The 12,043-nt window shown below is 42.3% G+C and overlaps 1 protein-coding gene across 3 annotated transcripts in view; it reads left to right on the plus strand.

Annotated features, from left to right (window-relative positions):
• The first annotated feature begins 1,488 nt into the window (after positions 1 to 1,488).
• LOC147248501 (rho GTPase-activating protein 26-like) overlaps positions 1,489 to 12,043 on the plus strand; it is an 86,212-nt gene continuing 75,657 nt past the window's right edge. Inside the window, exons 1-2 of one of the 3 annotated variants that reach the window (XM_086179371.1) lie at positions 1,489 to 1,829; positions 1,912 to 2,211. In XM_086179371.1, the coding sequence (XP_086035497.1) occupies positions 2,058 to 2,211 (154 nt within the window). In that variant the 5' untranslated portion in view covers positions 1,489 to 1,829; positions 1,912 to 2,057. Of the gene's footprint in view, positions 2,212 to 2,601; positions 2,713 to 12,043 lie in introns of those variants that run through there. The other 2 variants (XM_086179370.1, XM_086179372.1) reach the window with 2 other exon arrangements.

A 12,043-nucleotide genomic window follows, 5' to 3' on the forward strand; every position in this document is an offset into this window, starting at 1 on the left:
CATTCCTTTTGAGGTGAATGACCTTCTTGTTCTTTTGAAAAAGAAGTGATTTGGACTACTGTCAGATGATAGAAAAGGAAAAGGACAAGTGTTACTAAAAACATCAAAACCCTTTTTTTTTTGGATTATATGTTTCTTCTAGGAACAGAGAAAATGAGGCTTCTGGCAATCAAGGAAGTGCATGCAACGATTACATAGGTTTGAGGGACCAAGTTCAGGGGTAAACCACTTAAATATGAGCTTGGTATTTTATAAATCAAGCATCACCCTAATCACAGCTAATTATTAATTGTGGCAGCAGTTGTGATAGATGTCGTGGTGCAGCTTCTTGCCAGCAGAGGGAGCCAGACAGTTGTGGTGGGAGGCGTTAATCCAAGGCAGAGCCCGCTCACCAGAAACTCACTGATCTGACTGAAATGACATCAGCGTCTCCTCCCACCAACCAAGACTCCCTCCTGGTCGCTGAGGCCAAAGCTTGTCTATGCAAAGGAAGATGTGATAATAACATCGTATTCATGTAATGCAGTTTTGAAATGCACTTCCTCCGAGCGCTGTTGCAAACTGCCAACATGGGATTTTTACACACACACACACACACACACACACACACACACACACACACACACACACACACACGAGAGAAATGTGTTTTAGTTTTTATGCATGCAAATTAAAAAGAAAAAAAAAAAGGTCCCAGCCTGCATGTTGTGAATATCCTTATTGTGTTGCTTTATACGTGGTTGGTTTTGACCATAGTTTTTGGTCAGTAATTGCAGTGGGCCCCTAGCTGGCTGAAGCCCTCAGCTGATAACACAAGAATCTCCATAAATGTCATGATTGACAATGTACAGGATACTGTAGCTTCTGTAAAGGGGCCCCATGTCACGAGCCTGGGGTTGAATGGGTCTGTGACTGGTCTGGTTGGAAGTCGGGGGCCCTCCAGGACTTTTCTGACTTGGGCTCCCAGAGTAGTTCTAAACACCCTTGCTTGTGACTTCCATGTTACATTTCAGAAACAGATGAAATAAATCTATTTACATATACTGTAACGTATTATCAGTTTTGCATAAATATATACATATAAATATATATATTGATATTATCATTCTGATGTTAGCATGTAGCTCCTGAACAGGCTGTGAAAAATACACCATTTTAGAGATGCTTTGTGTTTTGTTTTGTTTTTTAATCTACTTTCTGTGTGTCTCTGGGCAAATATTTCTCATTCGAAGGATTTTTTATGATGGGATAGTCCCTTTATGTCCTATTTAGTCTTGAAACGCAAACATGAATAAACCTGGTGCCAGAAGGGACGCAAAAGTCCAGCAAAAAGTCTCCCTAACAACATCGTCCGATTAAACGTAACCAGAGTGAGATCTCTTCAAAATGTTCCCTCCTCTATTATACTAACCGCACTGTCGCCTCAAACTCCTCAGTCCGGCGGTCTGATTGGCCGAGAGAGGTGTCAATCAGGGGATTACCCGCGTCGGGGTAGGTTGATTACGGGCTGCAGCGCGGAGCAGAGCGGGGCAGGAGAAAGCATTGCCCGAGGAAGACACAGCATTTACGAGCCTGGTTGTGTTGTTGCAGCCTCCCTCCCTCCCTCATCGCCCCTGTCCGACTGTCCGCTCCAGGATGACTTGGTCGAGAGGAATGCAGCACTGGTTTACCTGAGAAAGTGGACTCTTTTGACCCCCCCCCCCCCTCTCCCCCGGCAAAACACTTATTCTGCTGTAACTTTTTATTTCATTTAATTGGACTCCGTGTCGGATTGCTGCTGCTCTTCTGAAAGAGGAGTCTGCTCAACTTCATTTAAAACAAATAGAAAGGTTATGTAGTTGGTTATATCTCTTGGAAAACTATTTACCCCTTGTTTACATATTATAATTGGATTTCCATCATTTCTAGCAGCAGTAGCAGCTATAGAGGCTCACGTCAGGGAGTTCTCCCTCCTCCTCTTGTTCCTCCGTCTTGTCGGAGCGTCTTGCTGGGTCGTCCCGGTCCAGGTTGTGCTGTGGCCGGTGGTGGTTGCGGCGGCGGTGGTGGTGGTGGTGAAGATGGGACTTCCTGCTCTGGAGTTCAGTGACTGTTACCTGGACAGCCCGCAGTTCAGGGAGAGACTGAAGTCCCACGAACTGGAGCTGGACAAGACCAACAAGTTCATCAAGGAGCTGATTAAAGACGGCAAGGCGCTGATCCAGGCTTTAAAAAGTAAGTAGAGACATGCTTGTGACTGTCACTCATGCATGCTGGCAAACACGAATGTGCTTTGATGCTTTATGAAGACTTCTTAGCCCTCCATGTGCTGCTCTCCTAAATCTTATCTCAGCTGCACTGGAATCAAATGTGAAGCTCACACTCTTGCTGTGTGTCACTGATTATTATACTAGATGTTATAAGGTGGGAACATTTGAGTAAGTAGCGGTCTGTCTTGTGAAGCTGTCAGCACATCAGCTTACACCAGATGGCATTTAGAGGGAGAGAGAGGGAGTGTACTGTGTGTGTGTGTGTGTGTGTGTGTGTGTGTGTGTGTGTGAAAGCTGTGATGTTGAAAAAAATGTTAATAAAGGTTTTAGCAACTAGAAAATCCCTCCTATAAACCAACCGAGGTATTTACTTGAAAAGGTGAAGCTGCATTTAGATTTATTAATGCTGGAGATATCTGGGAGAAGCAGAGCTTAAAGCCACAATGTGTAACATTTCTGCACTGAGGTAAAAGAAACTACGTCTGTGTTATAAATTATGTTTAAATTGTGCACTTAGTACGAGTGATAGTCTGGTTTTAACCTGAACAACGGTGTGAGTATAAACGTGCTTATTCCACCTACACTTTTTGGTTGCAACTGCTGTCACCGTGTAATGACAATGAATTCCAAGCCAGCTAGCTTGCTATTAGCAAACTTAATACTGAAGACTAAATTCTAATAATAAATAAAGTAAGTTTGAGAATAAATAAATAAACTCAATACTGATGAAAATTTGCATGGTAACATAAGGCTGATTTGCTGAGGTATTTCTCTGAATAACTGCAAAGATATATAGTCAATATCTTAAACGTTACTTTTCAAGGGCCCCCGTTGCTGCATGCTGGGCCGAGCACCGGCCACGACGATTATGATTGGCTTACAGAAATACAAACAAGTCAGGGCTTTTGTTTTCTTTTTTTTCCAGCTTCGTCAGAGTACATCTGTCATGCTTGTATGTTACCAGGACAGTCTCAGGAACTCAGTCAAGGCTCAGATAATGGCAACTGACATCAACCCTTATCTTAACCCATCACAAACTCACACCAGCGCGAATCAAAGTCATGATGTTCTCATATCCTGGTGAACGAGGTCCGTCAGATACTGATGGTAGACTAGGAGGACACGAGGGTATTGAATAAGTTTAGAGCCAATGTCTGGTATTTTTAGCCTGATGCTATTCAGAAGTTGTTTTATGAGTTATTTTTGGGGTTTCGCTGTTAAATCTCTCCATCCTGTGAAGTGTAATATCTTTTTTTTGGGGGCATAATAATAGACACAAGTTTTTTTAATTGTAAAGATACAAAGTTTCTCCTTGTCTCAGGTTTCTAGGAGCTGTTATGTTTTGGTAGTGTATTATTCACGCTGGTCAAATCCAGAAAGACAACCTCCTGCTGAGTCCGGGGCAAACGAGGCTGCCCGTCAACATGAACTTTCCACCCTGTGTCATTGACTGTACCTTTTTTTTTTTTTTTAAGCAAACAAACCACCTCTTCTCTCTGTTACCACAAAGCTCTGTCAGCTGACGCTTTGAAGACACATCTGTTTTTGTCTGTTGGTGAGATCTGGAAATCAAACAGAATGGCCGCTGTGGTTGAGATGAGAGAGAGGGAGGGAGGGAGAGAGAGAGAGAGAGAGAGAGAGATATTTCCCTGTTCTGTGCTATTCTGCCAGGGTGCTGCCCCAAAAGAGCACATCAGCAAATATTCCTCGTTCATCTTTTTATACACAGTAGTACTGGCATTTACTGGTATGTTCGACGAGACTCAGCAGTAGCAACACATCTATACCACCCAGTCTGTCCCAGCAAGGCTGCTGCTTTGTAGTTCGTCTTTTTAGTTACAAAGTGCGTTTTTTGCTGTAATGATTAGCCGACATGCATGTTGAGTGATAGATTATTACTCTGTTACTTTATTACCAAGAGTGTTTCTGTAAAGCGCTTGTGAGAGCATCAGAGCAGCACCACCCCATCCTCATTTGTTAACACTGGACAACTATGGCCACTCTGACGCTGGATCGAACATCCATGATGTCTTCATGTAGGTGCACCAGTACCCCACAGCTCGTAGATGCGCTGACTTTGCTGATCAGTCAAATCAATTAATGGACATTAGCCAACATAACGGGGGTGGTTATGGTCAGCAGTTAGCCCTCCATCCTCCTCCTGCTTCCTGTGACTCCACTCCCATCCTGTGTATCAGTGCAGTGTTGAAGTTAGAACATGAGCAGGTCTAGTTGAAGGAGATGATTGCACAAGTTACCTCACTCACTCTCACCCCCTGAAACCCTATCAGTGGGAGTGTGTGTGATGACTTAATTTAATAATACAGGTACAAAATATATTCTTCTGCATTTCTGAAACATTCCTCTGATATGGTTAGTTTTATTCTGAAATATTAGCATATTGGCCTACCGGTTTAGTTGTTTGGATGAATTGCCGCCACTAGATCACATATTTACAGCAGCTTTAGCTTGTTTGTGGGTGTCAAAATGGTTTGTGCAGTGCAAGCAATTAGAAGTGCTTCGGCATCCAAACAGATACACAGCACACAGATAGAAACGGGTGTGAGTGAAAGAGTGTGTCAGCCAGATGTCATCTGAGCGCAGATGTAGCTTGTCATTATGGCACCAGCAGTCGTAGTAATGTTCGGTTCCCTGTTCCACCTCGAACATGACATGGCTCAATCAGCCAAAGAAAGCTTTTATTACTGGCTGAGTGTTCACTGCTGTGGTGAAACAAACAAGTCACCATGTTGTTGAGACACTTAAGTGACACAGACACACAACGTTTTGGTGTTTTCAAGTGTGAAGAAAACTGGAGTTACTTTTTAAGTTCACATCACTGGGAAAATGACCAGGCAGGCAGGATGTTTTGATTGGACATACGAGATTTGACAAAAAAGATGAGAGGTTTGTTAATATTACATGTTGTTATTATTTATTATCCGCTATCCCATGTTTGAATTATCTAAATTATGACTTAATCTGCTTTTTGTTCATTCCAACAAATATATCATGCCTCAGCAATAACAATGATGGAACGCCACCTTCATCTGAGTTTGGCAGGCTCCGATTTGGCCTTGACTACTTTTACATTTACAACTCATTTGGCAGATGCTTTTAGCCAAAGCGTCTAACAAATGAGGAAGAACAGTCAAGCCTCGGGACAGTAGGAGTACTGTAACACGCCTCTGGACGAGCTGCCAACAAGCACACTGTCTAAAATGCAGCAGCACATCTGGTCTTCAACCGGCCAAAAAAAGCTTGTGTCCATCCACTTTTCATTACTCTTCAATTCTACCCACTGGCTCATGGTTGCTGCTCAAATTAAGCTCAAGTCACTAAATACTTGCCAACAAAGTGACCATTAACTTGACACACACCTACCTGAGGATTTCGTGCCTTCTCCTTACAATCTGTGAATGTAATGACAAATAGCGTTCAATGCGAGTCAGGAAATATCAATCCAAACTCCTCTCCTGTGTGGTCTCTCACTGGTGGAATGAGTTTCCAAACTCAGTCTGTATTTAAAAATGACTTCAGGAACTTCTCTTCCAAGAGTCCTTGCTCACATAATATTCTCTTAATTTTCTCTCAATCGTTCCATTACTATTTCTTAAAGAAAATGATCTGCAAAGCCATTCAAAGCTATTTCTTGAACCTGCAACCAGAGTGAGTGGCAAACTCCTGTCAGGCAGAACTGATAGTTTGTGTTCTTATTCACAAGTGAAGTACTTTTTCTTGATCTACTGTGTCTCAGATTGCACCTAATTTTCTTTCTGCTTTGGAGAGAAGCGTATTCTAAATTAATGAATATAAATAAATGTTTTTGGACCTGAATGAGGACACAGTTGAAGACAGCGATCTGATAAATGGTGCAATAAATCTAGAAAACTCCATCAAGGAATATGTCAAGTCAGCTTTAAAAAAAAAAAAAACTCAAGCAGACCAGTAGTAGCCTCCCAGTCTGTGAATAATTTACTCCAAAATCAATAGAACAATGCTGCAGCTTTAAACAGTACAAATACACTTACAGTGCCTGTTCCTGGTCTGGCGTCCCAGGGCTAGTACAGGACTAGTTATTGACAATGAGGTCATCGTCAGCTCCACTGACACCGCCTCTTCCTGGAGTTGGGAATGCTGATGTACTTTGAACATACTTATACATGCATACACACCTGGAATGCAGTGACAGGACAACAGCATCCTTTTTTAATACTTAGTACTTTGCTTCGCTATTACAATGTGGTTTTGGATGTATGGTTTATTTTTCGGTTGATGTTGGGAGTAGAAAATACAATCAACTTTGCTCTTAACGGCGCTATATTGAGGTGTGGCAATATGCTTCCTCTAATTTGTTTGGAATATGAGTGAGGTCACTAATTGGCCAAATCTCTCTTATGGTATCTTTAAGTTATTAAGGGAGTTGTGTTAACTGGAAAAAAAAAACAACCCAAAAACCATAAAGTAAATCTTCTTGATTTATCTTCAGTAAGTGGTTTCAAGAAAAAGATCATTGTGGGTTACAGATGTACAGCCTGGACAGTAACATTCTTTCCTCTGTAATAATTAGGAGTGACAGACCAGATGTGAAAAATTAAACAATGGCTGAAGATGGTGGCACTTTGGAAGAATAGCCTCAAACGTGATCCAAATCCTACATCACTCCCCTGCTGAAGAACCCCTGCCGTATGTAAATTACATCAACACTGAAATCCCTTTGTCCTTGAAAAACAGCTTTAATTTTAGTAAAAATATTTCAAAACCATGTCCCTAAAAGCACACACATTGTTCAGGCATGTGTACACTGTTGCGTGCAGCCTGTGACTGCTTAAAACAGCCCTCCGCCCGTTAGCGCCGTCTTGATAATGGGCTAACTTTCAGGTGTTTACTCCGACTTCAAATTTTACTGTCCCAACCTCCCAAGCCAGCCACTAGCTAACTGAGGGTTGCAGCCCTGAGCAGGAGAAGCGGGAATTCCCTGCCTCTGATCGTACACAGTTGCAGTTACATGCCTCCTTCTCAATCTTCCTCTCTCTGTAGCTTATGTCTTTGTTTTTCTGCCGCCACCCACTGTGCTGTTGGCGAGTAATAAGAAGGGTAATGGCAGTCATTCAGTGGTTCAACTGTCAACAGTGCTGATAGATGAGGGTCACACACATACAAATGCACACCGCACCATAACGAATTCTCAATTATGGTCGATGGAGGGAGTGAACCCTCTTTTGAAAGGTCCTGAGCAAAAGAAAAGTATGTGCCGAAGGGCAAATAAAAGACAGAAAGAGTGTATGAGAGGGAAACAGGAGTTGGGGGTGTTGTTGTTGCTCACAATAGTCTTGAAAAGCCAACATGGCCTTTTTTTTTTTTTTTTTTTACCCACGTACACAGAAGCCTCAAGTAGAGAAATCTAGGTTGCAGAGAGAGGAAGAGGAGGGGAGAGGGTAGATGAGGATGGAAGACATATAGCTGAATACATGATATACAAGAAAAAAAGAGGGAAGGCTGTGTTTGTGTGTGTGTGTTTGTGTTTTTCTTTTTACAGCATATTGTCTGAATTTAGAGACTGTACATGTGTGTTTCGCATCACCAGTACATTTCTGCCCATTACAAGATGTGTTTGTTGGAGAAATGGGCATGTATACCACATATTCCTCTGTGTGTGTGTGTGTGTGTGTGTGTGTGTGTGTGTGTGTGTGTGTGTGTGTGTGTGTGTTTGTATTGCTGCTGCAGCACAGCACAGCACAGTGGGGGTTGGGGGTCTTCCTTGAGCTGTGACGTACTGCGTAGGAGAAATTAGGGCACGACTGAACCCAGGCTTGGCGCTATTGTTGTCTCAGATTTGTCAGACATACACACACACACACACACACACACACACACACACTACACTGAAGAGGTTTTTTTTTTAGCCTTTATTTATTCAGGGGTGCTTCTGCAAAAAAGAGAAGATCACACTGACGCTATTGCACATTCACACGTGGATCCTAACTTTCCCCATCCACATTTCTCCTGCTGATCCTGGTGATTGAACCAGCAACACAAGGTAGCTTCTCTAACCACTGGTGATGAAAGGGTTAACCAAGGTTTTCTTTCTTGTGTAGCTTGTCGTCGCTGCCAAACACACTCATTTTTTTTTTGTGGCAATAATAAAATTTGCAGTCTGTCAGATAGTCCCTGTGCAGCTACAGTTTGAAGTATTCCTTACGTGAGTCAGCTTCTTGATGCACTGAGGTATGACTTACATGTTGTCTCTCATGACAGTAAAGGACTCGTTCCCTGGTATGTCGCCTCCACTCTCGGGCTCACAGATGCCTGTACATGCAGATCAAACTAGATGACGGTCTGTATTTCCTCCTCACAAATGTGAACATTCACTCCTGTGACACCTCAAATGGAATTATACCTTACTTAGACTTTTTTAGTCTCTTTAATGGGCAAATCCAGATTGTATTCACATTAATGTTGGAAAGTCTGGCCAGCAACAAAAAAAAACACATCTGCAATTTTGACTTATCGGATCCAAACCAAACATTTGGACGGGGGTTTGAAATATGACTGAGACGTCCGGCTGCTCAAATCGGGTTTCAGACCTTCTTTTGCATCACACACACATTGATGACATCAAATCCAGGAACAGAAATGCATCAGAGCGGCAAACTTTGAGGTCATTACATGGCGGTGCGCATGTTTGAATGAAATAAATTGTCTGCTGCCACCGCTTCCTTCCTCCTCATAGCTAAACCGGATTACCTGCAGGGCTGTTAAACTTGGTCATAAATGATCTTTGAATATTCCCTCGAAAGAAAAAAATACAGGTATGAATACATTCCGCTCAGACATGTAGTGTGAAAAACCACGGTGACTTAAAAATTCCAGACTGAAGACGGCAAACCTATGCAGTGTGAACTATGCAGCATTGATTTCCAGGAAAAATGAATTATGGAATTTGTCAAATTGTTTCAGCACATGACAGAGTTGTAAATATGAATAGAAACGTACACTTTAAATACGTTAAATGTTACTTTAAATAAGTTGTCTGGCCGTAAAATATTGAATATATCGACTCTTTGTGCTGATCACACGGATTTCTTTTAAAAAAGGAAGCAGGAAAAATGACACTTTTATCCACTGAAAACTTATATGATTTAATAAAGTTCTTGCTGCCGCCTCTTGGCAGTGCTGCAGGTTCCGCCATATCTTAAGTATAAAAATGTTTTCATAACACTTGAGAACCTGGTAGGAATTGAAGTGTATATATCACACTTAAAAACACAGTAGTTTTTTTTTTCTCACCACTCCTTCATTTGATTACAGTTATATCATAAAACATGGGGTATGGAGCAGGAACAAGAAAGGAAAACTGACTCTGTGGAATGCTCTTTAAATTTCTGCTCTGTGTTACCCGATCGCTGCTGTACAGTCATAAAAGAGTCAGCTGCACTCCTCACTGCTGTGTAAAAAGCTGCTTTTATTGCAGGTGGTAACGGAGGTAAATTGTTTAATTGGACTGTTTTATCGACTCTTGGTGGTCGGTAAATTGCTGTACCTGAAACCTCACTCTCATCCTCCTGTGTGATGAATAAACGGCGACCTTTTTATTTTATTTGTTTTAACTTGAAAATTGATCATTTTTAGACAAAGGAAACAACCTGGTTAAATGTTATACAGCGAATGCTTTTCTGGCCCCCCTTGAATCTTGCTTTTCCTGCCTTCCTTTAGTTTCGAGTAGTTTTTTTTTTTTAACTTGTCTGTGTAAAATTGTTAAACCCATCATGCATTTCTTATTGAGTTTGTGGCAATCAACTTTGTTTTCAGTCGCTGGGTAAGCATGTACAGCTGCAGTCGAGCTGTATTTGTAGCTTGTTAGGCTGATAAATTTTTACTACCGGTGTTGTCCCAGAGTTCAAGAAAGGGAAAATATTGCTTCATTTATCGAAGTGTGTCCATCTCCAGAGCTGGTTGCAATCAGACTTTCTTCCAGTACATCTTTTTTTCCTACACAAATTGAATCAGGGTGGCACGGTGGTGCAGTGGTCAGCACTGTCACCTCACAGCAAGAAGGTTCCGGGTTCAAGTCCCGGCTCGGGCACGGGGTCTTTCTGTGTGGAGTCTGCATGTTCTCCCTGTGCCTGTGTGGGTTCTCTCTGGTACTCCAGCTTCCTCCCACAGTCCAAAGACATGCAAGAGGAGACTAGGTGGGTTGGCCCTGCGATGGACTGGTGACCCATCCAGGGTGAACCCCGCCTCTCGCCCGAAGGCTGCCCCCCCCCACGACCCTTAACAGGATAAGAGGTAGAAAATGGATGGATGGATGGATGGATGGATGATGGACAAATCGAACCAAGTTTGGCAAGTGGGTGTCCCTGTTGAACGGCAGACTATAATTAAAAGTCTGTACAAGAAAAAAAAAAATCACTTCCGAAGCTGGGAAAGCCATGATGCTACCATGATGTTACCATCCATGATCCTTAGCTGTGCGACTTGTGGAATACCAGGACATCTTGGGGCATATTGAAGCGTATACATGTCAGAGTAATAAGGTTCCAAACCACATTATCAAGGTAGGTTAGTATGTCTTCAGTTGGAAGAACTTATTTACATCTATTTTAAAAATCCAGTTTTGATCAGACCAGTTCTTCAACTTTTTGCAGCCGTTTGCTTCTGTTATGCTGAGTGTCACACCTGCTTGCTGGGGTATCGTTCTGGTCCATGAAATGTCCAAAGATCCTGGATTACTTTGTTGACAGGGTTTATGATAATGACAGTTCAATGATGCTCATCCAAGCAAAGCTTCGACTATCTAGTATTGAATATCTGGAGGAAAAAATACCCAGGCATGTCCTACTGGAGAAAAGAAAAAACGGAGGGCGAATAATGTCACCCCTCTGAACCTCTCTAACGTGAATCTTCAGGTCAAGGTTGTCACTCGCTTCTTTGCCTGCAGTCTTGAGCTGTCACTGTCAAATTCAAGATGTGTGTGATTATGAACTAGAAAATCCCAGCCTTCGGTGAAGAAAAGGTGTGGCTCTGATTTGTTACCTTTTCCAAAGGAAGAGTAGGGCACCGTAAGGCGTAGCTGCCTGGACTTGCAGCAGCTATCATGTTCAGCTCAAAGAGTTTTACTGTGGTATCTTGAAATGTTACCAGGAACAAGTAGGTGATTTAGCTTTGACAGGTGTGGCTTGAATCAGGCGGGAATAATGCACAACAACACATGAATACTCTTAAACACTCTCACACACACACACACACACACACACACACACACACACACACACTCAAGCTGACACATGTTGTTGATATAATAGCTATTTTCCCCCCACATCAAAGCTCTAAAGTGAGTCAGAGCAAAGGGAGATGAGCCAGTGTTACAAGTCAGAGGCTAATATGATGTCTTTCCTGCTCTCAGGAAACGGAGTTTAGAGGTTGTAAGGTGGAAGTGGGTTTTACCGTCAGGATGTTACCTTCAGTCTATACAAATGAATCCAGCTCAGAGACAGACACACCCTTTTGCAATAGTTTTAATTGCACAAGTAACTGTAAAAAGCCAATCAAATATGAGGCTTTCTTGAGAGCAGCTTCATATTCGCAGTATCCCATCTGTTCTTATGCAAAGGAACTGAAGAATAGTGTGAAAGAATACGGTGAACAAGTAAAATCCCCCTCTCTTCACCTTGAGAAGGCTCTTTATCACAGCTTAAGCTGCTGTTGGGATACTAGGCTGCAACATGTCACTGAAGAATGCTGAATAAGTCAAACTGGCATTGAAGGAGACAGTTGACCTTCCCAAACAATGATTC

The sequence above is a fragment of the Aulostomus chinensis genome, chromosome 15 (assembly GCF_037954235.1).
Source record: "Aulostomus chinensis isolate RoL2024-O1b breed Wild chromosome 15, RoL_Achi_v1.0, whole genome shotgun sequence".
Taxonomy (NCBI): Eukaryota; Metazoa; Chordata; class Actinopteri; order Syngnathiformes; family Aulostomidae; genus Aulostomus; species Aulostomus chinensis.